Source organism: Alligator sinensis, unplaced genomic scaffold (assembly GCF_000455745.1).
Source record: "Alligator sinensis unplaced genomic scaffold, ASM45574v1 scaffold519_1, whole genome shotgun sequence".
Classification (NCBI taxonomy): domain Eukaryota; kingdom Metazoa; phylum Chordata; order Crocodylia; family Alligatoridae; genus Alligator; species Alligator sinensis.
In genome coordinates, this window is record NW_005842187.1 from 1,745,059 (window position 1) to 1,772,505 (window position 27,447).

The following is a 27,447-nucleotide window of genomic DNA, read 5'->3' on the forward strand; positions in this document are numbered from 1 at the left end:
AGTGTGCAAAATTTGGGTTCATATTTGCCAGAGACACCAGATTTTCAGGAGTTCAGCACTTGCAACTGAGGACAGGTTTCCAAAACAAAAGAAGGTGGTGCCAGTTTCTATGGAAGCACCAAAAAGGGCCATATTTTCCAAAGCGTTTCACAGTCAAGTTGCACCAGATATGCATGTAAACACATCCAGAATTGTATCTATACTTCCACAACAATGTGTAAAAAATGTATACTCGCAGGTATATATAAAGGCCTTTTTGTATGGAATTCTAGGCAGGAGCGTGCTTTTATGAAGGTAACACAAGGCTGACTTTGTATGGATGTGTGTGCCTGTACATCTGAGAGCTGAATTTTTGTATACCTTTCCAAAGCAGTATTGTACTTGGGTACATGAACACCAATTTGCATGTGTATTTTATGAATGACTGTGAATATGTAGTTGTGTATATGCATCTTCAGGTACGTGCCTGAGTATTCTTATTAATGCCCACCTGTGAACGTGTAGGGGTACATATGAGTGTGTGTATGCATTGTGAGTGTTTGCAGTGTGTGCACGTTTTTCGTAAAGATGAATTTATGGGTCTGTGGCATATAGTAGGAATATATGGTGACCTCTGAAATTCACTGATCCAAGTCTACATCTGCCATGAGTAGGGGTAGAAGAATCAATACCTCGATTTGAGAGACAATACAGGGGATTCTTTTGTCATCAGGCAGCAATCCAGGGAACAAAGACACAGCCCCACCATGCAATGCACAGACTACAGAATAGAAAGCCAACCCCATAGCCTTTCTCTTGTTTTGTTTTGCTTTCTCCTGCGGAGACATGTAAAAATGAAGCGTCCACTAATCAGGACTTTTAGGGGCTGTGTGGGACTGAGAGACCTTCTTTGATTCCTTTAACAAGAGGTGGAAGTGTATGTCTGATGTTGTACTGAGAAACCTCAGAGATAAATGATAATACAGAGGAACTCTGGAACAGGAAGGTGCCACTTCTTCGTACCCCTAAAACAATGTAAAAAGGCCCCAGTAAAGGAGAATTAGCACTGGAGCCCCTATTGATAGCCCTGACAGAAGGCTGGAAGCTATTTAATCACAGGGATCATAAGAAGGCTACTCTTAGGACAATGTTGTTGCTTGATTCCCCACTTCAGATGTGTGGGTTTGCCCACTTTGTGGGCACATTGAAATCTGTGGGCTGAGAGGAGCATGGTATCAACACCCACTGACCTTCACTCGTTGAGGATTCATCCAGTGCTGGATGTCTTGCAAGGTCTCGTTCGCACGCAGCAGGATGGGTTCATTGTGATCCAGGCATGAGGTGGTACACTCAGCTCCTTCACAGAACATGCAGAGGAGGACAAAAAAAAAAAGCCAGCAGTGCATTATTCTACCACCATGATTTCAGTTATCTGAATAACACCCAACTATCTCCCCTGCAAAGAGATTGCTACAGTCTGCTATAATGGAGCCCTTCAGACCCAACAAATATCACAGCCTCCTGGGATTTATATTGTCATAAGATAATGACCCCATTCCACAAGTGCTAATCTCAGGGGCTAAAGGGGCATAGGACTTGTTTCTTAATGTGACCAATAAATTAAGGTAATTAGCTATCACTGTGGCTACTAATCCAGGGACCAATGAGGGGTGCATTCATTTCCTGAAAGATAACGATGGAAAGCATTTCTTAACGCTGTTCCACTCCACAAGGTCTTTCTGGAGATGTGAAGCAATTAAGCAGAGGCCAACAAACTCATCTCAGTTATGACATGCACAAAATACCAATGGCCTCATCTTCCCAGATTAAAGAATCCTTCAACAATGTCCCTTGCATTGATATGGCAGGCTGGCTGTTACCTAAGCCTCATGTGTGACAAGTAAGCAGAGAGGTAATGACTGCTTTGTTCACATGTAGACTTGCATTTTCTCTGATTAACTGTCATATCCTGTGGGATTCCTGTCCTTTCCTTATTAAACCATCCTGCGGTACTCTGCAGTAATATCCCAGAGCCCTGTAGTGACTCAACCATAAGCCCTAGTGTGTTGGACCATTACCATTTTCCCTCTGGAAAATCACTTTTAAATGGCGCAGCTGCTGAAAACATGTCATTAGGATTTCCGAGCTCCAATCAGTGTGAGCGGGGGAATTAAACTGTGGACTGGTTTGGACGGCTAGACCTTTGGCTTAAAATTTACCACTGTCTGAATGGGCAAATTAGGTGTCAGTGGAGGCTGGTGGGTCACGCTGACCCTGGCTGAATATTACTTCTTCCCCAACTGCTTCCACCTTCATGCTTTCTTTCATGCGTAAGAGCGAGTTGGAATAACACAGAAGCCAGTTTGGTTAATTGTGGGGAGCTCACTAAGAAGGTTGGCTTTGTTTTACTTCCCTTGCGTGGGCAGTAGCTACCCAATGGACTTCACTGAATACTGCTTGTTAACACCAGACCCACTAAAAGTGAGGCAAAGAAGAAAGTCCTTTTCTGAGGGACACTGAGAAGGCTTCCAAAGTCTGGATATGATTCTGAGAGGCGCTGTGATGAGAAGCAAACAAAAAGTATGGGTTGTGCTTCCGTCTGTCGAGTATAACAGCCTACAGCAACTACTAAGCCTTAATGGAGAGACCGCTTTAGCTCAAGTTGCGGAGGTCTGTTCTATGATGTTGATGGTCCAAGATTCAAGCTATTCCAGGGGTCTTTTGATTGAGCTACCTCAATTCTCGCTATGCGCCAGTCCCCACCCTGCTCAGGGTTGGGAACCATAGACCTTACTTCTGAGCAAAGCTAATGCAGCTCCAATTAACAAATGTCTGGAAAACACAGCAAGATGAAGGGGTCAGGAAAGTGGCACCCATCATTGCACAAACAGTGGCTGAAAACCCTCCTCATTTCCAGCATAGAGAGGTTCCCCTTGGAACAGGAGATCAGTATTTCTTTTCTGAAATAAATGGCAGGTCCTGTTAGGTAACCAAAGGTCACGTCATCTCAAGGGCACCGTGGGTTGTCAAATTAAGAGTTGCTGCTGGCTGCTCACTGCTCACTCTCTTTCTGACTCCACTCTGCTGTTTACACTTAGGAAAAGGAGCGGGTCTGAATTGTTTTGATATATGATCTGTAATTGGCATCATTACAGAGCAGTGATCTCATCCAGGTCGTGTTCTTCTCCCCTGGGATGGAACTTAAGCTGGTTCCTGGTACCTTACAATGGCTGCAATATAATGAGGGCTCTGCACAAGAGGGAACGCTTTCTCTGAGTTCAAATGGACAGCAGCAGAGGAGAGGGGGGAGCTCCAGGGATGGGCTGGAGTGGAAGGGGCCCAGAGTGTCTTTCTAAGGCTGTGTTTACTATTGCTCACATTCAAATGCTACAATGTGGAGACCTCAGGGAAGAAAGGTGCAACTTGGCATGCAGAGCTGGGGACTCCCATGTGATGCAGCAATGCTGACCACCAGGAAAAGCAGTTCAAAACAACTCAGTCACTTATTGAGTAATTAGGCTCCATGGAAAGGAGAAGGACAGAGAAGAAGGACCCTATGAAGGTCTCCCAAAGACTCTACTGGCATTTGTGCTTGTCTTTCTGAGTGTGCTGCTTAACCCAGTGTCATCTCCTTTCATGGAGGCGGTCTGGCAGAATCATGCCCTTCCTGGAATCAACCACTGGTTTCCTGTCCCTGTGCATCTAGTTCAGTCTATTTATCCTCAGCTGTTCTGGCCATACTTACACCTCTGTCCTCACTCATCCCTGTCCCTTTAGCATATCCTGTGCCATACCCATTCCTTCTCCAACCCAGTCTACAAGACCCACTCTTTTAATATTTTCCACAGTTGCTGTGCCATGTGTACAGCCATACTGGTGGTAGCAATGGAGTCAGGGCATGGAGGTAGACAGAGGATAAGGGTTGTACAGTCACATCATCTGGATCTGCACTGAACAGGATTAGATGACATGACAGTCAAACACCTAAGAGCTGCTAGCACATCCACCTTTGTCCTCTCTAACAGAGCTGCACTACTGCCAGTTTAAGGGTGGGAGATTACCTGAAAAATACTATTGAAGATACAGCCTTCGTTTCCTTCTCCTTGACTTAACTCAGGTCTTTTTCATACCCCCTTATGTTTGCTGCACTCTCACATTGTCATTGCTGTTATATTTCAGTAGGTCCTAGGAGCACAACTGAGATTGGTACCCCATTGTGCTATGAGCTATTCTGTACAAACACATAGTAAGAGGCAAACCCATCTCTGAAGGCTGAATCACCTAAATTGACAGAGAGCAGGAGGGGAATCAGGGACAGAGAGAAATAAGGGACTTTCCCAAGACCACAGAGCAGTTCAGTGACCAGCCCAGTGATCCACTAGACCTGGTCCCACTAAACAGAGAGTTCATTTTCCTTTAAATTATGGCTAACCCCTGATCACTGTCCTACAACTTTGCTTCAGTACCTTCTGGCATCTTTTAAACAAAGAAATGCATAATGAGAATGCATTAAAAATAAAGAACTTACAAGATACAATGCAATTACCTGTGTGTGTAAATGCAGGTACTTGCACAAACAGATACAGATAAATCACATGATCTATCCCCCTCTGCCTCTCGCCTGTCTGTTCTTTCTACACACATATGCTTTATGTTTAGCGAAGAGGACAAATTCCACAGGACACATACTTTGCCTCCTTTTGCACCTCTAAGATGATAGGCAAACCTATAGATTTCTGGAAGTTGTAACAATTAATAATATGAGCAAATATGTATGTTTGTGCCTGTAGAAGTGACAGCAGTGGTTCTTGTGTGTTTGAGAATGAACAGAGCCACATGAATGAATTTAAATTTGTGCAGGAATATCTATGCATGTGTGAGTGGAAAGGCGTATGTGTAGGGGAGCATATGCATGTATGTGTGTATGTATATGGCTATGTGCCTGTACTCCTGCAAGCATACTTTTCAGTCTCTCAGTATGTACATGTGCATGGCCATGCACATAACTGCAAGAGAAAACACACAACACAGGCGTGTTTTCTTCATTTAAAACATCAGATTGCAATTGCTGCCTTTGCAGTTTGATCTCTGGCACTGTCCATTAAAGTAAAAGGACAACATGGGACATGGTAGAAGTGGGGATGCTGCAGAGGAAGCCAGCATATGTTAGCTGGTGTCTGGCATCTGAAAGCCTCACGTTCCCTGAAAATAATTCCCTGAAAATCCTCTAATTAGCTGCTTCTCACTCAGACAAATTGGTCCATAAGAGAAGGTGACCTCAAGGACTTTGCCTCCTTCCTCCCTCTCTCCCTCCCTCCCCGGTTCCCAAATGGCAAGCAGAACAGCTGCGGCCACGGCGTTAGCTCATATACCTATTCCGTAGCCATTAGCACACTTCAGCTTAAGATTACTGTTGAGCTGAGTGGGAAGAGAGCACTGGCCCTGCATCTCCCTGCAGAGGTGAAAGGAGCCGCTCCAGGTGCCATCCTTCCGGCAGTGAATCACGTTGTTGCCACGGCCCTGAAAATGAGACAAATAAAATGTAGTCAGCAAAATAATACAATAACCAGGATAAAGCTGGGAGCTGAAGTTCTCTTGAAGCTGGGTAAGCCTAGAATTTGGGCTTTCAGCCTAGAGAGTACGACAAAGGACAAAGAAAAGACATGCTGTACTTACACGTACACACACACTTTAAGAGTTTCCTATGTAATATGATGACTTTTAAAAGCTATTTGCAAGGTCTGTATCTCAAAACAGTTCCTCCCCTTCCCCCCACAAACCATTACAAAGGGACATTCACCCAATTTTCCCTGTTTGCTGATTTTGAGATGTGTGAGAGGAGTGCAAGCAGCCTTTCTTCCTCTTCCCACTTCCTAACCTACTTACATCATCCTCCTTTGGAAGGAGAGAGAGATCCCCAGGGCCCAGCTGAAGGAGAAACAAAAGCTGGACACTCCACTGGGGAGGCTTAGTTTAGGCTGAGGGCAATCTTTAGAGCTCTGCCATCCTGACCGAAAGCAAAGAAAGAGCCTGATACAGAGAAATAGAAAGAGGTGTAGAGAAAGAAATCATCCAGCGTGGAGGGTGAAGGAGGGGGATAGAATAGAAATGACATTTCTCTTGCACAAAGATCCTCAGTGAGATACTGAAGGACAATGTCCACAGGGAAATATCATGCCCTTTAGAAACAACAAAGTGGTGCACAAGGCTTCCTTTTGCCAAGCTATGCATGCGGCTCCCAGGGAGTCCTGCACGAGCTGTCTGTGGGATCAACAAACCTAGCTATTAGCTGGGGAGGCAGGAGACACTCAAAAGGAGGGTACTTTTTGGGCCTGGGGTTTCTAGCTTTCAGTGGATGCCGGAGTGTCTTGCACTTGGTATAGCGTGCGCTTGGCTCCCAGTCTGCTATGCAATGAGAGTTTCATGGAGTCCACGTACTCGTCACAAAGGGACTGAACCAGACAGTCTCTGTGAGAACTTTTGTGGGATCTATGTGCCTGACAAGGGGCTCAATGAGACCCAAAAACACAATGTTCAAGGGTGATACAGCTGGTCTTCTCTGTAGCTTGCTGGGTTGGATCCTTAGTTCATTTATTTGTCTGCCTGATGATGATGGCACCATTTGAATTTGGATTGGCTACAGCCATCACTGGCTCACAGCATAAAAACTCAAACTAATTGAAGACTGTCAGGTGAGGTACCACAACTTTACCTCCTTGCTTTGCTTTGCTGTTGCTTGGGTGTTATGAAACCAGAAGCCCCTAAGTGAGGGGACATGCTTCCAAAGAGCAAGAGGAAATTCTTGTGGTGATATAGAAAGAAAGGGATTTAAGTGGGGAACATCCTCTCCCCTCTCATTTCCCTAGTTTGATCTGTGAATGAATAATAAAAATGAGATGAGGAAAAAGACCCATTGGGTAACTTTGTCCACTCTCCTGACAATCTCAAACTTGGTACCTATGCTACTGTATAACATTTCCTAGAGGTGACAGCCCAGTCTGCATGCACTGTACAGTTTTCTTGCAAACTCTTACTTCTCTCTTTCATATGACCTTGCAATCTGAAGCTGTAAGGTGCGTATATGAAGCTGATCCCTGACACTCAACCAAATGCTTCAGGTTATTAGGTTCACTTCATCTTCTGGGGGCATACGTCCATTGCCAGAGGTAGCAAAAGAAACATCTACTCCTGACTGCTGCCAAAGGCAGGGTACTGGAGTAGGTGGGACTTTGGTTTGATCTAATACAGGGATTCTTATCTGATGCTTGCAGTGCAATTTTTACCAGGGCTAGAGGCATTAGTTTGGATCTGATTTTTCAGACAAAGGACCCAGAAAAGGAAGAACTTCAAAGCATAAGTGTATGTATACCTGCTTAAATAGTCACTGCACATTGGGGTTCAACTTATCTGACTACTTCCAAACACTGAGTATAAAATGCTTCTGGCCAGATTCTCAAATGGAGAATACCCCTTTGCCCAACTCAGATGGAAAATTCCTGCAGAGAAATCACCCACTCACTCCCAGACTCCGGTAGTTCTACTGAACTTAACTTTACCCCTACATTTCCCAACCCACGGTGGCATCCAGCGGATGTCAGGGAAGGACACCTGCATTATTCTAAGCTCTCACTGGCATGGAATCCATTAAGGATCCCAAATCAGCAGTGCTCAACAGAAATCTAAGTGCCACGAGGCTTGGTGCTGTCTCTCAGAATCAGAGAGCTGTAAATGGCTTCTTGACAATGTCAACCCTCCCAATGCACCCAGATTTTTGAGCAGAAAAGAACCACATCTTATTATTCCTTTTTCTATAACCAGGTGGGAAGAAGATAATAATCAAAAGTTGCATGGGTATTGGGGATTTAGCATGCATAGCATATTGCCATAATTTGAAAAAAAATATGCACTTTGAAAGTAACTTTTAAGTGGGCCTGTAACTTGATTCATGTAGCTGGCTCTGCTTGTGTTATTATTGTCTGAAGTTCTCTGAGATCTCTGGATGTCCACTGTTATAATAATGTCCTGTCCATCGTTCCCTACCCTGCATAATCTCTTGTGAAAATCCCTGCTGTGCTCCTCTCTTGGATGCAGTGTGCATTATCACCTCATATTTCTGAGAGTGTCTTAGAGAGTTTTAATCCTTAAATAATTAACACCTCTTGGGTGGGTTAGTCTGGGTGAGGGGTCCTCTCCTTTTTATAATGTGTTTTCTGTGGTATTTGGAGACACCTTTCTTTGGAAGTCCCTTTTTTTTCTAAACTGCGGCTTGCCTCTTTACCAGAGCTGCTTTCTGGGCTGACTGTTCACCACAATCTCTCTTTAAAATGAATAGTGTCATGCCAAAGTGCACCAAGATGCTTCTCACTTTACCACATGCGGTCTCTGTATCTCAGCTAACCCTTAGTTCTTTGCTTGCTTCTTTTTACACTTCATTGACCTCTCAAAAATGCACAAAACATATAGCATCCTTCCAGGCTCATTGCCATGCATGACTGTTGCTGCACTTGCACTAGCCTCATCATGACTTACAGGCCCCATGTCACCACTATGTTCCCTCTTCTACCGCACAGGCCGCATAACTCTACCTGACCTCATAGCACCACACGAGTCCTGCTGTGCCACCACCATGCTCCTATTTCATCCCACAGGCCTCTTAGCAGTACACCGACTTTGTTGCACCACTCCTTCCTTCCTCCACCCCCCAATCCTTTACTATGTAGCACATCTGACCCTCACTGAATTTCACTGGCCTCATAATGCCAAGCAGGCCTTTTAATCTCACACAAGCTGGACAACCCCAGCCAGCTTTCTCGGCACACTTCCAGCAGACTTCAAACCGAAGGTCTGCTGTACCTCATGGTCCAGTGTCCTTCCTACCAAGAAGACAGGTCAAACGTAGGAGAAGTAAGGATGGAAAGAAATATTCTCTACTGCCAGTTTAAATATGTAAAGCCCAACTCCTCTCTCTTCCTACCTCTTGCATACCTACCTCTCTTCCTATCTCTTGGAGCAGGTATCAGTCCTTTCTCAGCATGCCCTCAGAAACTGCAATTATATTAAGACTATTTTGGCAGCGTGTTCTCTGCTTTTTGCACTAAGGACAATAGCAGGAGCGTTCAAATCCCCCCACCTTCTCTTACCAGCTTTTTTTTTTTTTTAAGCAGAGGCACTTTGGGGAGAAGTTGTTTACCTTTCAAAAGCAAATTACCTTTTGCTTAGAAAAAACCCTAACATTTCAAACTGAGCTTTAATCTCTGGAGCACATCAGCATAGCTCCATGGAAGGATTTGGCCCCGATTGTTTAATGACAGGTCTTTGGCCAAAGAAACCCAAAAGGTTCAGTGAATTGTATGTATGGATGTAACTGCCAAAATCCATATAAACAACTATATGAAGTATATGCCTATATAGAAAAGGGGAAAGAAAGCCTGAGGTTAAACTAAAGGTCTTGTAATGAGCAAAACAGGTGATAAGATTCGCTGCTCATTCATTCTTAGTAACTGCTTCCCATCTCCCTCCTGCAGCAGTAAAATACTAGATGATGTATTAACTAATGTCTATCTAGATTATAAGGCCCTCAGGCCCTCTTTTTGTCTGGAAAGCACCTAGGTGCATGGTGTTACCACTCAATGATTACAATTACCATTGTAATAAAATTATATTTCCACGTGCATTAAGTTTTCTCTTTTACCTTTTTTATGCATACTCTCTCTCTTATACACATACACACACACACACACACACACACATGCACACACTCAGCAGCTTCAGGCCTGGCAAGTATTTCAAATACATTAATGAAAGGCTCAGATTGGCTAAAACGTTACTCAAATCACTGCGTGGTTCACCTGTCAGAAAATGAAAGGGTTGACTGAGACAATACCTCTCAGAAAAAGGAATATCGAGTGACATTGATTGTCCATTTTCCCACATAAAAGGAGGACACAGACTCTCACATAACCCTCAGCCAACCATTAAGAGGTCTTATAGGAGAAATGGAGTGGCCATTCATGCTGAAGTGCAACAGTTTGTATTTTAGGGACATAACTGATAAGATATTAAATATCCTCATGCCCTGCAAAAGAACCTGGTAGTTGTGGCATTTAACTGCTTTCCAGAGTGGCCCCACAAAGGTTCAGTCACTGAAAGAGCAGGGCCTTATGCTAAAGATTAACCAGAAACCAGTGCCTGGTGTCTTTGGTTATTTGGACAAAAAAAAAGACTCACTGATTGATTGTCATCATCTTCACATTTGATCCGGCACTCACTGTTGAACTGGAAGCCATTGGTGCACTGGTAAAGTCCATGAAACTTGGAAGGTGGAGGCTCACAGGTCACAGGCACACATGCTCCAGCTACCCAGCTGCCATCTTGCGTGCACTGGATCTTAAAAGCCCTCCTTTCAGGCAGAAACAAACCAGAATATTTAGTGAACAGCTAAATCAGCTACAGCTCTACAATATCTCAGCGTTTTTAACAGGCTGCTAGAGATGGATGTGCTTAGGCTTTTAAGGATCAGGGAGCAAGTTGTGAATTTGCGTCATGAGGTCCAAGAGTGAAAATAATTATTATTTGCAAAGCTAATGTTCGGTCTGTTAGCCCAAACCCCTCTTCTGCCTTTGACACATCTCCCAAGAACACTGCTTCCCGAGCTTGTGGGCTGTGGTTAGTTTGAAGTGGGTGGCAGAGAGTCAGAAATGTATGATGGCAGCAACCCTTTCCCACAGAGTTTCAAAGGGGACTCCCCAGGTTGCATATCAAAGGGGTGTTTCTAACGTAGCAAAAACTGGTTTAGAAGTGTCGGGTGAGATTTTCAAAGAGCCCAAGGGATTTAGGTGTCAAAATCCCACTGAAGTTTAACAGGGATCAGGTATCTAAAGCCTTTAAATTTCCATGCAACTCACAGTTGTTACCCACTCTTTTGGGGAGATTTATGGAATGGAAAACTTGCATTACCTTTTGCTAAGAGGAGGTTTCCTTTCATTCCTATGGGATTCTTTGCAAATCTTAGCCCATCCAAAGACTAGTTTTAATCTCTACATGAATTGGTGGGTTTTCCTCTGCACTTCTGTAATCCTGTATCTTTAGTAGTCCTTCTACAACTCTATACCACTGAAAACATTTCTATAACTAGATTTGTCTCAATTATGGGATGTTTTTGGACAGGGACAACCCTGCCTTGAGCAGGGCACTGTATTATTGAAAGAACCTTGAGGTCTCTTACGAGTCCTACTTTTTCTATGACTATGATTTTATGATTTACTGCAGATACATTATCCAGTTTATTTAATCAACTTTTCTGTTGGTCAAGGAACATTATAATTTGCCAATTTAGTCACTGGTTTTAACTGTTTGACAAATAGTTTATGTGGATATGAATTGCCAGTGAATCATTTGCTTTTTGGAGTCACTATTTGGTACTCACTAGTCACCTGGGGCATTTTTACACGTGCTCCAGTGCATTCTAATTAGAACGTGTTGGGCAGACTCAATTAATCAAGCCTGCTGGAGCATTATAATCAGAATGACCCAGTGTGCTGCAGCATCTCGTGTATTCAGCATCCTTCATTTCAAAATGCCAGTGGGGCACGTTAACTCTGGCTCATTCAATGAGCTTGAGTTAACGTGCTCCCGCTGCCATTTTGAAATGCAGGGTGCTGAATACATGAGACACTGTGGGTGTTATAATTAGAACGGTTCCCGAGAGCTATGCTAATTCAAATGCTCGCCCCTACCCCAGAGCAGGTGTATAGGTGCCCAGTGTGTTTTAACCACCTAAACCATATGGCATTGTTTCTGCTCTCTCACTGGACAACTGAAGGTTTTGTGTTTTGGTTTTGTTTTTTAATAGGCGGATAACTATTAGTGAAAGGTGAAGCATAAATCGTGAATACTAAATAATTAATCATCTTTTTGGAGTATGGATACTTTTGTTCAGATATGAATATGAAGGTTTGTGTAAAAAACAGGCCTTCTCTAAACCTTTATGTGAACAAAGCACGTTCACCTGCCAGGTCAGCAATAATGAATAAAAGGAGGTATGAACAGGATTTGGAATCTGAGTTGATGCTTGAAAACATTGTTCTTTCCATGTATAAATAACGCTGTCTACACCCCATGTGATCCTATCTTTAATCTCTTAATCATAGGATAGCGCTATAATTCTTTACCCTCATGAGACCTTCTATAATTCTTTGCTGTTCACAATAATTGTCAGCATGCATCAAGTATGTCTACAAGTCTGGGATGCTCTACAATAGGGGTGCTCAACCCCTGGCCAGTGGGACATATTAGCCTGAGGAGCCATGTCATCCAGCCCAAAAGGGTTCCTCATGGGTCCGGAAATGTGGAGGTAAGGATGCAGTAACAGCATTAAAATTGATGCTCTTCTGCTGCCAAATTTCTTGACCCATGGGGAGCCCCACAGGCTGGATAACATGCACTGTATGCTAGATCACTCCAGTTTGTGGCTGGATTTGTGCATGTGAGATCGAGTTATACATGTGTTGCTGGATCTGAGCACATGGGGTTGCACCCATGGACCAATCTCAAGAAATATATGACCCACAGACTGACCTTGCACCATTTACCTGGCTCAGGAGGCCACAAGGTTGGGCACCACTGCTCTACAAAAGTTTTTGGCCTTTCAAGCAATCCAAGAGCACAGTGACAGAGCAGTTAAGGTTCTTACTTGGGCAACAGAGATGTGAATTCAAGCCTGGACTAGTGCCAAAGACTGCTTTCTACTGCTCCAGCTGTAAATGGGTACCTGGCCATTTTGGGCTGGGGAATCAAAGGCAGAAAGACCTGATTCTAGTCTTCTTACTCCCTTGTGTGCCACTGGCTAGAGAAACTGATATGCTTTAACATAGTGATTCTCAACCAGAGTGCTGTGGCACCCTGAAGTGCCTTGAAATCCTTTCAAGGGTGCCACACACTGTTAGCACTGTTCGGTGTGCAAACACGATTCACAAGACAAACCGAGAGTTTTTTAAATAGGGATCCATACTGTTAAAAAACATTCTGACCTTCTGGGGTCTTTCTGAGTTCTTTGAAGCAGAAGAACTGTTCTATTATTTTTCTGTAGTCAAAAAAAAGGGAAAACTAAGAGCTCATATTTTCCAACGGATGCCTCAAGTCTATCACAGGGTACCTTTAATGTACTGAGGGGTGCCTTGAGTCTAAAGAGGTTGAGAACCATTGTTCTAACTATTCTAACCCAGTGGGCTCTGTACTTCAGCAGACCGTTGAACTCTTTTGACTTATACAAGTCATGCCTCATCCCCTCCTCTCCTGGGTCTCTTTTAAATCCATGACTTTCTGGAAAGGGCTGCAGGCTTGGTATTGCTGTTGCACTTACTTTCTTGCCTTCCTGGACAATCCAGGAACATGGTAGCCTGGTTTGCACTTGTACTTGCAAAAGGAGCCCACTTTGTGCTTATCGTCACGGCAGCGGGCAGTCTGAAGATCCGCATTGGGAACTACTGATGGAGCCCGACACATCAGCTCACAAAGGGCCTCGGGGAAAGACCACAGCCCATCTTCCATACAGGTCAAGTTGCTGTTGTTTCCTAGGGAGGATAAGATTGCAAATGATAATGAGAGTCCTGTTTTCTTTGGGAAGTTTAGTTGATCAGCATCTGAAAGCTTTGAAAAAAAAGGACCCATTCATTTCTGAAATGGCTTCATCGATTCCAATGGAGTTATGCCTGCTGTAGTTTCTATATCTTTGGTATTTTACACTGTATGCACAGAAACACTAAACTATACCTTTAAAAAATTACCACATCCAAAAGCCAATACTCAGCGAAAGACCTAATATTACATTAAAACAACAATCTCGACCTGCAGAGACAACACTGAACACTCCATTCAGACTGCCAGGTACATTTTACTCAACAGTCATCCTCCTCCTAGCTGATCAAGAAATAATATCGACTAACTCTAAAGCAAGTCCCATATAATCTCCATGATATAAAAGGATGACTAGGATTCAAAGAGAAGAATCCCCAGGGCTCTGTAAGATAAGCAGAGGAGTCTTCCTGGCTCCACACAAAGATAGATAGACCTTCTTTAAGCCATCATTGGCTTTTTCTCTTCCCTTCCCTTCCCAATTTCAACTAATTGCTAAGGTATTGCTGTGAAAAATCTCTTGCTCCTCTGATCTGACTCTTGCCCCAGCTTGCTCCTTTGGTCTGACTCATGCTGCAGTTCTGCAGTCCAGTACTGGTGATATACTTGCTGCTGCAAAGTGATGAGCTGTGACATTACACACAGTGGCTCCCCATGATTGAATTAGGAATGAGTCATTCAACTTTCATCCTCAAGAAGCTCAGTAGCAATGCCTGTTTGTCATCATCTATGGCTATACACCAAATGATACCTACACCATATTACTAGCTACACTCCAAAAGTGCAGGAAGACCAGAGCTGTGAACTCTTCAGCCTGATCCACAAGTGATGTGGCCAGATCCTCAAGTAGTTGACCAGTCAAGGACCCGGTCACTTTTTCCTGGCATTCTGCAATGTTTGGTGTGAAACACTTCAACTTTTTATTTGGGATCATTTTGCCCCTCTCAGATTTCTATTTTCACTTTTGCAACATTTCTCCCCTGAGACATTTTCCATGCGCTTTCACTGAGAAGCAACTTTCCTCTTGGAGACTGCCTCATGCTGGACTGTTTTCAAAACAGGGAAATTCATGAGCAGTTTGCTTTTTCACTGTGAGCGACCTGGCTGTAGTCACACAGTTAAGGTTGAGTTGAATTTTACACTTAAAATGGGGATTCAACCACTTTGTCCAATACAAAGAGTGTAGTATATCCTCCCACAATATTAAAGGTATTTCATATGCCTCATCTGTAATTCACAACTAGCACTTGTAGAAGAGGTGATGCTGTACATACACAAGACCTTTACATGTGTAGTGTGCTTAAATAGATAGCAGCACTAGGGATGAGTCCAGAGCTAATGGGTGACAAGCTAACAAAACTTTGGCACTTTTTCAAGTTAACGGTGCCTCCTCACTGTGTTACCAGATCTCATCTGGGACTGTAGGCACCAGTGAGAAGCGTAACAAATGCAGAGAGACTCTGATGGGAACTCTGGAATGGAAGCAGAAGTAAACCAGGATGGGAACTCACCCAGAAAAGAAAAACAGTAGTGGGAGGAAAGAAGGGAGCAGAATATATGCCTGACTAAAGCAGTTAGAAGACCAAGGTGGGGAAGACAGAGGAGAAAGGTCAGGGTAGATGGGCTGAGGAAGGAGCATAGCAGTGAGAGGGAAGAAGGTCTATCTGGGAAGTGTGTGGGTGCCATTGGGAGATGGAAGCTCAAGTCTTCAGCTTTCGAAATAAGCAGAAGCAGCATAAAGGTGAGACAGACATTGGAAATCGAGGAGACATGGGAAGGAGGAAGACAGAGCAAGGAAACATGCTGCTTTGGTACTGGCAGAGTTCCAGGGGCCAGAGCCTCAGCTGTGCCAGAGAGACTCAATCTGTGCTTCCAATCAACTATGGGATGCTCAAAAGCCCAGGGGGCCACTCTGTCCATTGCATCATCCTGTGAAACTCTGGGAAGACAGGGGCCAAAATCCTGTGATCTGAATGCACTGAACAGATGCACTGCTCTGGCTGGAATTAATCCAATGGAGCACAACTTCCTCCTCCAAGCCTGAAAGTGTTTGGAGGGAGAATCCCAGTTCCTTGATTAATAATAAGCAAGGTTGCATTTTGTGCTTGGTGAGGACAAGTGAGAAAAAGGAGAAGGAACTGAGTTCATCCGCTGGATGTCTGCCATTAAGACTCAACCTTTCTTACAGAGCTGATGGTGGGATGCCTGGAAATAAACGCTGAAACACACACAAACTTTCTAAGGGTATTCTGGGTTGGCCAGATCCTGAAGAGATGCTGAGCATTTGTAACTCCTGCTGACTTCAAAGGGAACTGCTGATGCTCAGCACCTTTTAGGATTTGGCCATCTAGTAATAGTAGAACATTGTGGAATTTCCTTATGTAGCTCCCTTAATAACTGAGAGGCCTCTGTCCCGTCTGTGTGCCCAAGAGGATTTCCTTCTACTCTCTTATTCCTGAACTACTTTCTGCAAAATTTCTGGTTGTATAGGGTGTGTGAACCTGATGAACATTTTTGAGAATAATTCAGAAGTCACTAATAATAAGCAGTTGCCAGCAGCTTACTTTCTTTCAAGTTGGATTCTGATGCTCTTTTCGACGCTGAAGTTATTGGCAGACAAATGAGTTAGCACAAGGCAAAAGGGACGGGGTTTACCCTGTGTCAACAGCTCTGCAATAACTGCCTGTGTGCCTGCTCTTACCAAATGGTAGAAAAAAGTGAAAGTGTAGTGGTTAGGTCTCTTTTTTCATTGAAGATTTATTTCTCACCTACTGTGGAGAAAGAGCACACACTTGGGCAGGTATTGGGAGCAGATGATGGGCAGTAAAACCTTGCTCCATTTTACTTTGAGGCATTGAATTTGTTTGCCCATCGTATGAGTAGCACTTTACTGGCCTAGCAAAAAGTAGTAGGATCCCTTGTGAATTAGGAGTTATTCAATGCAACTAGATTAATAAGACTCATATCTATAATATAGCTAAGCATTACAGTGTTCTCCCAAGTGCAGATGCAATAGCTCTCTCAAGGTACAGCATACTGAACAGCTGCCAGCCCTTGGGATAAAACTTTCACAGGAGCCTAAATCTTAATTTCAAAAGACACTTAGGTACCCAAGTCCAATGGTATTTCAATTCTAAGTTTCTTAGACACTTTGGAAAGTTCTCCTCTATGTCCCTAAATTTAACAAACATTTCAGTAAAGATAAAGACCTTTCCATTTTACTGATGGCTTTAAATTCCCATAGAACTGGCTTGACTTTTTTTCCTGCAGCTTTTAAAAATATTGATTTTATGGATGCAATTTTTGCTGCAATTATTATTTTCAACTTGTCATCATCAAGGAAGTGCCTAAGTAAAACCAACATGATGAAGAGGAAGAGCAGAGGAACTTCTAATTTAAATGAAATCATATAAGCCACTGTTTGCTCTCCTTGTTTGTCATACTTAAAATTACATGGAATGATAATATTAATAGGAATCACCCATGTTTCCCATGGAGCTAAAACACCCTTTGTACCTTTCAGCAGAGCAGGAGGTCGGCAAGTGAAGGAGCACTTCTTGCCAAAAGTGGTGCCCTCACTGCAGTTGAATGTGGCTGGGTAGACGTGGTATTGATCAGGGATACCACAATCCACAGGGTCACAGGTCACCTGTTTGTTCCACTTTCCATCCACGCAAGTCATGGTGATGCTGGACCCCAACTGAAAGAGACACAAAGGCAAAGGCACAACAGTCAGCAAGGAAAAGATCAAAACTAATAACAATGTAATAACGCCCAGTGGGCACTAACCATCACCTGCAGCCATGCCACTGCTCATGTCTATTATCTGCCATGTCTCATAAGCCAAGAAGAACTGGGCCTGATCATCATCATTTGAAATGGAGGTTTCTAAAGAGCATCCAGGTGTTGCAAGAAGTGGTGTAGGTGAGTCTATGAGGGATATTTTCCCTTGAGTTACCACCAAACCTGCATCTTTAGCCTGATAAAGACATGCTATTGCTGGTAATGGGGCACTGTAGGGGAGACCTAATGACCCAAGGTTGTGAAAGACTGTTGTACTTTGTTTAGTAGTAGGATGTTAATCCCTGTTTACTGGAAGAATTTCAATGGGATTGGCACTCTTCTTTACTTGTATACCTAAAATGTGACTATATGTAGTGTTAAGCAAGCTCTGCATTTTACCCCAAAGACGGCTCCATTGTTCGAGTAGATGCATATCAATCTGTAAGCCATTCTTACACAAATGGTATCACATATATATAAGTTACTAGTACTTCTAAAACCAGCTATAGCAAAACAAAAATCCATGGGCTTGGTTTTCCTTTACCCTGTCCTTTGTCTTTCTATTTACACTGCAGATGTGGTATGAAATGTTGCAAAATCAGAGAAGCAGATCAACATGTTCTCTGCAAGGATGACAATGACTAACACGAAGTACAGGGCAGCAGGGAATCTGGATTCATATCTGCTTGGTCTGCTAAGGAGAATGGTGACTGTGACTCTCCCAGCTTCTCTGCAGCTGTTATTATTGCAGGGGATTGTGAATGAGAGAGAAAATCTGGATCTAGAGAGCCAACAATTATGCTCATGGTAGCATCATGCCTTTGAAGTAACTGAAGGGAATGTGTAAGCACTAGCTCTGAGGGAACCTCTTGCCTGTATCACAATGGCAGGATAAGCACAGAAGTTGTTGTAAAGACTGACAAAAGAGTATAGGCTTTAATGAGTTGGGGGTGACTCCAGGCCCAGCCTCTCCCAGCAGGTGTCATTTTAGGGACTGGTGTAGGAGCAGATGCTAGTAGAGATGCTCCTGGTTACTCTACGATTCTTTTCATCCACTGATAGTTGCTGTTACTGTTTCTTTGTATTCTGCAAGTGCCTAGCATCTCTAAATGAAACCAGGGTGTCATTGTGCTGGTAACTAAACATGCACATGGAAAGAACAGTTTCCCCCCCGTCTTGAACAGTTTCCACTCTAAACAGAGAAATGTAGTATCCTTATCCCTATTTTTTTAGACGTGGCAGAGGGAGGCCACACGTGATGAAGGACATGCAGAGAGCCTGCAGCAGAGCTCAAAACTGAGTGCAGTTCTCCAAAGGGCCAGCCTAGCATCAGAACCACATGGCCATCCTACACTGGTTTTGAGGAGTGACCTCCAAATGTTTATAAACCCTAAAGAACTGAGCAGAAGGAAAGAGGAGCCACCTTTCCAAAGCTAGGGCTATGCACTTTCGAAGGGACCACAGTACAAATTGATGTAAGTGAAAAAAAAAAAGGGCACATCCAAATGTTAATTAAAAAAGGAGTATGGTTAGAAATAGGTCTGATAGTAATGGGAGACTAAAGGGGGAGGAGGGGAGAGAAAAGAGGTGCAAGAGAAAACACAAGAAGCAGACAACAAGGTAAAGAGAAGATACCTGCCACAAATCTGACTGAACTGTAGTAATCTTGTGCCTCCGGGGGATATTTATTCCGGGCTGGCACAGTCACAGGAGATTTGCAACGCCAAGCATTGATCTGGGTTTATAAAAGCAAGGGAAATTTGTCTAGCACACATCAAAGGGACCTGGAATTCCCTTTTGCCAAAACACCCTAATGGTTTCAACAGAAGTTCGGACCTGTCTCCCTTTGATATATGGTTGTATTTAGAATGGAAAAAGCAGTCCCACAGCCTGGAGACTGGAGACTTCCCGAGTGGGCACAAAACCCCTTTTCCAGGCCAGTGTTTATTTAAACAAACAAACAAACAAAAATGCATCTCCTACTGATCCGTTAATGTACAGGGAGCCCTAGAGAACCTAAGGCAAAGTGGCATTATAGTCCTCATTTCCAGAGGATGTGTTCTCCGGGGGCTTTTTACTCTAGCTTTGTTGATTTCCAAATTGGCTGCACTATTTTAACAAAGAACGTCCCGACACTTCAGAGAGAAAATGACTCAAGTGCATCTGTACTTCAGGGAAGCTGCTTTATGGCATGTGGCTCCACAGCAGAAAAGTGAGGATATGGAAAACCTTTCCTTGTATTCACACATACTGACACAGCAGCCGATCCAGAGACACCCTATCCCATCTGCAACCCTCTTGTTTGCTTCAGGTCCTGCTTTTGGAGCAGAAGCAGAAAGTGGGCAATTCTCAACCATTAAATGAGACATCTGTTATGTTGGCAGAGCCGCACCTCAGCTAGCAAAGGAGTTCAGGGCCTGATTCATAGATGCCGAATGCCTAGAGCTCCCCGAGATTGTGGTTGGAGTCACAGATGCTCAGTACTTCAGGGAATCAATCCTTAGCTTTTATAGATCAGGGAGAAATGCAATCTTCTCCCAAATCCCAACACAGATGTGGTTTTTCACTCCAAGCTGGGTTGTTCCAGAGTAAGCGGAAGCCTCCTTTTCCCATAAGAAACATTATTATTATCTACAAACATGTATACTGTCCATCTCCATGGCTCCTGGGCATTTCAATTTCAGAGGTTAAAACACAAAATCAGAACAAAATAACTGGTGTTAATTAAATCCTAAACAAAATACAGGCCTCTTGCGTTGTTCCCTGCAGGACATTAGTTTCAGGCCCTGATGGAAGGCACATGGACATGAATTCCAATGAGGGAAGCTCTGCTCAGAAAACCCAGCTGCTGAGCATGGCGTGTTCTTGCTCAGGAACCAAAAACAAGCGATGCTCAGCTGATGCAAGAAGCAACTTCTCCAAATAAACAGGTCCCAAACCAAACAGGGTTTTAAAGGACATTATCTAAATATCTTGAACTGCACCCAAACCTGGAAGCTAATATAAAAGGCTGAGTCTAAGGTGTGAGTCCAACAAGGAGATTCACACTTCATGCATATGCGTTTTGTCTTAACTAATGCTTCTGAGAAAGTTCACAGGTAGCTGGCGGCCTGGATACACACCACCTTTACGCTGGTGTAACATGCCCTTAGAGCAGTGCAAGATAAGGAGCAGACAAACAATACATAGCCCTACACAACATGATGCACCCTGCAAATGACCCTGGGAAAAAATCAGAGGTAAAACTACACTGGTTTGTTACATAGGCCTAGGTTTCCATTTCTATCTTGGGGACAGGTGTTTGTTTAATGCAAATAGGCTATTTCTACCATTTATTGGAAAGGTACTGTAGTAGTCTACTGCAGCAGCCACACCAGGAAAGCTTGCTGTCAGCTGTATAATTTACATTGATGTTCAAAGCTGACAAAAGTTACATACAGGCCTGACATGCTGAGCTTACTAAAAAGTGAGCTTGCAATTCAAAGCAGCCTACTAGAAAAGGGACATTTTCCTGTCATTTGGAAGAGATCACTTGTCAGCCGGGCACTTATGCTGCATATATCTATCCATATGCTCTTTATTTTAATGTGACAGGATCATCTTCTGTTTTATAATAGGAAAATTAAGTCTTCATACTCTCAGTTCCCCTATAGTACTTCACCAGTGAACCCTACCCAGAGCCTTTACATGTGTCTCAAAGTCTTCTTTCAGTTCTCATCATGAACAAAAATACTGGCCCCTTACAGAGAAAAAAATATCTGCACATATGATGGTTGATTTCTCAACTTATTCCTTTTGTTTTGCAATGTGTTTGGTGAGGCTCTTTGTTTTCAAGGTCAGGGATACTCACCGTACTCTTTAAAGCTTATCTATCATCTGGCATAATCACTTTAATGAACACTAAAACACACTTGCTTCTGTAGCAGAACATTACAACAGTGTTTTTTTTTCCCCTGGAAGGGAGGTGAAGACTAACTACCTAAACTGAAAATGCAGGGGAAACGGAGATTGTCTAAGAGTAAATTTATCCAAGACATGGGTTAGCAGGCCTTCTTGCAAAAAGTACTGTGGGATTTCTGAAGGCTGCATGTTGCCAGGCCATCAGCCAAAAGATGACAGAGCCAACACAGCACAACCCTCCTTTTCTCCATGTGGGTACTTATTCTGTAGTTGCGGTGACTCAGTAAATGAAAGCACCTTCTGAATCACTTGCATCACTTCGGGCAAAGACCACACTGGACCTTGCAGGTCTCCCATGAAGCCAGGCACCAGACACTTGCCAGTTGGCTTGTATGATTTGACAAGACTGTACATCCTAAAACATTTCCAGTGAAGCTCTTGGCTTTTGTATTTGGTACACTAGCTCTCACTTTGGCCATTTTGTGCTATTCTGACTGGCACTTCCAGTAACTGCTGCTCTCAGCCCCATGCCTCGCACAGTAAGTGTTATGTAAGGAGGGATTAAAAAAAAAAAAAGAAAGAAAAATAATTCCTCAAAACATCAAGCACGGATTAAGCAAACTAGACCTTAACCAACACTATAAAAGATCTGCTTGTTGGGACTTTTAACAACTTGCGAGAATCTCTTCCCCACTATCCTAACCCCAGTGTGTTCTTTCTTCAAGAGGCAATTCACGTGTGCAGTTTCCTTTCCTTAAAAATGAACAGCTGTGTACTTCCCTCTAAATACTCTTCCACTGCTGCCCACTACTGTGCCTCTAATTGAACCCACATGAGCCATGCTTTCTTTTCCTGGCATGATTGATGATGCTTTTGCACAACATTAAGGAGCTGCTGGGTTTTAAATAACACCTCTCGACCACAGCAGCAGCGGCGGTGGCTTCAAGAAAAGATGACAACAAATAACCAAATGATTGGGGCTTTTGCTGAAGGAAAGAAAAAGGGTTGGGGAGGGGAGGAGAAAGGTAAGGAAAATAAAGGGGCAGGGGGCAAAGAAAGAAAAAAGGAGGGAGGTGAAGATGTAGAAAGAAAAGAAAGGCGAAATAAAGTGAATGATGGCTAGAAGAGGGCACCATGCTAGTGGCTAATTTAAAATGGTCCTGTATGTGTACTGATAATTTGTCCCATCATTAACCTACAGAGAGATGTTATTGATGTCATTAAGATACTGAGAGACAGACCAAAGGTATGTCTGTGCTTCTTTCCTGCTTGCTTCCTTTCCTTTAACTGAATGCAGCACTGATGTATGCGGGGTTCCCTCAATTTTCAGGGTTTGGGCATGGATGAAGAAGGGGAACACCTCATTGAGCAGCAGATACATGATCTTCATGTTCCTGCAATGCCTGAGCACTATGGCTCAGCACAACTGCAGAGATTGAATGGTTCAGCAACAGGTTAAATTTTTAACATACCTAAGGGATTTCCCTGGGGGACACACTCCTACATCATCTCAGGTGCCTATGAAAATCTTCCTGATATCTTTGCTCAGTTCTTCAAGTGTCTTTTCCTGAGATATCCAGAAATTCAGCTCTGGTGTTGAAGGTTAGAATGTATTCATTGGCTTGTTGACCATTTGCATGAGCACAGTGATCCTCACTGTCCCTTGGAAAGGCATCAACATCCTTTGAGACACTTGTCTCCTTTCCAAACACCAGCTTGAACAAAGCTGCCTTCCTTTCCCTTCCTTAGACCCCATTCAGGCTACCAGATGAATGCAAGGAAGATCTCCAGCTCCCCAAAATTGTTCAGCAAAGTTCTCAACCCAAAACAAAATGAACAAACAAAAAATACAACGGGATACAGACAACCTGCCACGTTTCATCTTATCTCCAAATGTAATCAGAAGAGAAACTGGAAGCTGGAAAGCAATTGTGAGATGATAAATAAAAGCACAACAGGAATCTAACCTGAGTATTCCAGAATTTCTGAGAAATTATTTCTTGGACAAACATTACACAAATTCTGGCATGGAGCTCCTCTTGACTCAATAAAATGAAGCCTGGTGGCCCTGAAAAGAAGTGGTCTATTGTCCGTCAACAAAGCACTTAAGCACAAGCACAACTTTTTAAGCACGTGCTTAATAACTTTGCTGAACAGGGATGGACTAAAGGATATACTTAATTCCTGACTGATTTATACTCAGAGGGCATAACTACATGTGCATATTAATGGACAGCAATAAACTCTGGCACATATTGCACTTGAGTTTATTGCTCCTGGGCGCCACGTTTACACATGCGCCTGGGACCGCAGGATGTTGAGCAGAGTCACAGCAGCCTCATCTGGCAGGAGGCCTGAAGGGTCAGCTTGCCAGCTAGGGACTACACCGACCTGGCTCAACAGGCTGTGGAGGGGCTGGCTGGGGCATGAGGGGGCTTTAGTGTGGGGCCAGCCAGCAGGCAGCGCCCACACTCAAGCACATTTGTGCCCCAACAAGCTAGGTCAGCATTTACACATTACAAGTACTACTGCAGAGTTTATTAGTTTCCTGCACCCTAATAAGGCCACATGTGTAGATGCCGAGATGTGGACATGCTCAGGATGTACAGAACATAATAAAAACTGAGCCTTCATCCTAGAACTTTTTGCATTCACTTTCTGGGGAGGGCAACGGATTGCAAAACCTGGGGCAATCAGAGTTGGGTTAAGAGTGTTTTGGTGGATCAGGAATATCCTCAGCTAGTGGCATTAACATTCTGAAGTCCTGTTATATGAATCAGACCCAGCCTTCAATGCTCTGGGTGAAAAAAAAGAGGCTCTGAAACCGAGGTTCTCATATCAAAAACATATAGTAATAATTGGCATAAATCTCCCCCATAGGGGACTTTTCATATTTAAATGATATGGGGCTGGTGAAATGCCTTTGGGTTTTTTTATTTGGTTTGTGGATTCCTGTGCGCTCAATGCAAAGATTTCTTCCAACTATTTCCTTGTTCAATCATTCAGGCTTGTTTGAGAATTTGTTTTCTGTTCTGCAAAAATGCTCAGCTGGAGCTAGGGTTCTGGTGCTGATGCCAATTAGGATGGAAGAGGCCCAGCTTGTGGGGTCCTGTATTTGTTTTGTAATTGAGTTGAAAGGGCTGACTCATTCCCCTCCACTCTGTCTCCCCCTCGATGATCTTCTGAAGAGCACAGTATTTTACAAATACAGACAAGCTGCTGAGTGTGACTGTGGCCTTATACATTCTCTTCTTTACACACACACTATACATTCTCTTCCTTACACACGTGCACACACACACACACACACAGACACCCCCTCCCCCCTCGTTGCTTCTACCACACAAAAATAGATCCAGATGGGAATTACTGTGTTCATGCCTCACATACGTGATCCAACTAATATTACATAAACACATCACAGAGGAGAACAAAACTAAGAAGCAACCTAAAACTTTGCTCTAAACTCGAAGTGAATGCAGGGATGTGTTGGAGGTAGGACTCACAGATCCCCTACTCCACGATTACCATTCCCCAAAACAAACAGAAAGCTGAAGCGACTTCTATGGTCCTAAAAAAGTTCACTCCCCTCTGGAAACCAATCTCATTTAGCCTGGGATGATTTATCCCCAGAGCTCAGAAAAATTCTTGTGCAGAACAAACAGTTTGTCTTTGGAATGCACCAGACTGCACGAAGTGTCAGGTATTTGGGAAATGGGGATGGGAGGACAGGGGAATGGGAAGAAGGAGTCCAAGGACAGTCCTCCAGTTTCCCACTAAAAGGTTTTCACAGACACCCATCACTTCCAATCTCACATGTGAACTACCTTGCTGTCAATGCACTCAATATGCTGCACTCAGAGACCAAGTACAAACTTTACCCAAACAAAATGAGTGTAAACTTGCCAAGAGGCATTACCTCCCCTTCTTAGTTTTGTTTAAATGAGAAAACAAATTGACATATATTTCCCAGTTGCTCACCCTTTCTGCTCGCACGTGCACCTGTGGTACTAGAGTCTTAGGGCATCATTAAAAGAAATCAATACATCATGCTCTAAAATGCTTCTTAATTAAATCTGAAAAAGTCTGGATTTATTCTTTCTTTAAATCTCATCCATCTTTGTGCATCTCTGCACTGTTAGGGTCTGCCTGGAAGTGGATAGTTGGAAATACTGCAAAGGAAGCAAGGCTTGTGATGCTTCGGGTCCAGCCAAAGGAATCTCAGCTGAAAGCCGATCCTCATGAAATTTCCAGGCCAGTTTTCCAGTCCCAATAAGATCAGATAAGTTCTGAGTAGCCACCAAAATGTTTGGGTGCTTTTCCAGACTCCAGAAAAAAAAAAAAAAAAGAACTATGCCAATTAGAACATTTCTTTTTTAATGAGGTTAGAATATTAGAACATGGTTTTATAATGTTTCCTTCTTACTCGGATAGGAATGCACACACACATGCACACGTGCGTGTGTGCATGCATGCACATGTGCGAGTGCATGTGCACACACACACACTGAGTTAAAATTGTCTGTTGAGAATGAGCATTGCTCAAGAACAGGCCTGGAAGTAAGGAGACCTGGACCCTATTTTCAGCCCTGTCAATAATCATCTATTGATCTTGGGTCAAGTGAGGTTTCTGTGACTCAGTTTCTCCATCTACACCGGGGGTGGGCAAAATGGCAGATCTGGCCAGTCGGCCAGACTTCATTTCCCAGCAGCCCCTGCTCACATCACTGCAGCCGGTTCCATGGAGATCCCAGGGGTGGTGGGGCCATGACAGTGTGGGCCCAGGGGTCCCATCGAGACTGACCTCTGCAGCACTGGCAGGGTGCACAGCTGGACAGGGGACTGCTCTGGGGCCGGGGCTGGGATCTTGCAGTGGTGACAGCATGGTTTGGAGCTGGAGCAGAACTGTGATCCACCGCCTGCCCACCCCTGCCTGGGGCACGTGGCAGCAGATGGTGGCTCTGCCCTGCCTCTGGACCACGCTGTCACCGCTGCAAGAACCGAGCCCTGGAGCAGCTTCCTGCCCTGCCAGCGCTGCTGGGGCTGGTCTCCCTGGAAACCCTGGCCTCATGTTGTCTCCTGCGGTCTGCATGCAAACTAGCCGCAGCAACTGGGCAGGGGCTGCTGGGAAATGGAGTCCACCATGAATCCAGTGTGGCCCACGGGCCAAACTTTTTGCCTGTCCCTGATCTACACAGTTAAGGCAATAATACTACCTCCCTCCCTTGAGTGTTGTCCATCCTAATAAAGCTAGAAGACTAGGAATATGCATATGAAAAGCTTGCTGTAATAAGACCCAACTGTCTATCACCTGAGTGATAAAGGGACCCCCAAAGCCTTGGAGTGTCTTTTTTACAAGCACCAACCGGTTACTATCCTTCTGCGTGACTACACACCAAATTTGGGGGTCTGGACATTGAGCTGGAAATGTCAAAAAAGCAGGGTGCCTCAAGAGATTGCTATTATATCATGCTCCTGATCAGATAAGAAAAAGCATTTTGGTAACTGATTTTTTTTTAAGTGTCCTGGCATTTCTGATGCTGAGCCTGGAAAGGACCATGAGGTATAGAAACACCTGGCAAAATTAAATTTTATGCATACACACACACACATATTTAAATGATTGGCGATTTGGGGCAAATGTGCAGATCATTTCTTATCCTATGCAGACTCATTGGCCCAAACTTGATCACAACAAACAAACCTGGCTCTTGATGAGGTCATCATCTCTGTGCACTTGCAGGATGTAGCCTGTCTTGCAACTAACGTTGCACTGGGCACCGTTGTACCACCCACCGCTGGTGCAGTTCAGCATGGCATTCTCAATCTCCAGCTCTTGGCAGTCAGTGGCTTCGCAAGAGTAGTGGACACAGCTAGGAAGGAAACAAGAAATAGCATGTGTAGTTCATTTTGCAGAAGAATGGCTGTTAGACCAACGAATCCTTCTTTTATAAGGCAGCAGATAAAAGTTACTGAATGCATTCGGTAGCAGAATCAATCCAGGTCAAACAGCAGGCACCTTTGCTACATTTGCTGCTGAATGAGGAATGCGTGCTGGTAATGACAACCTTGCCAAAAAATAGATCTCTGAGCCTGTGAATCTAGTACTGAGGAAAAGGGTAGATGATCATTCCTTGTGAATGATTTTCATTT

At 43.8% G+C, this 27,447-nt stretch overlaps 1 protein-coding gene across 1 annotated transcript in view; it reads right to left on the reverse strand.

Moving 5' to 3' along the window:
- The window catches only part of PAPPA (pappalysin 1), a 224,573-nt gene that overhangs the window by 29,162 nt on the left and 167,964 nt on the right, over positions 1-27,447 (reverse strand). Inside the window, exons 14-19 of the mRNA XM_006026275.3 lie at positions 26,999-27,167; positions 17,128-17,311; positions 13,340-13,550; positions 10,207-10,378; positions 5,352-5,499; positions 1,230-1,336 (exon numbers count right to left, since the gene is read on the reverse strand). Coding sequence (XP_006026337.2) covers positions 1,230-1,336; positions 5,352-5,499; positions 10,207-10,378; positions 13,340-13,550; positions 17,128-17,311; positions 26,999-27,167 — 991 coding nt within the window. The remainder of the gene's footprint in view (positions 1-1,229; positions 1,337-5,351; positions 5,500-10,206; positions 10,379-13,339; positions 13,551-17,127; positions 17,312-26,998; positions 27,168-27,447) is intronic.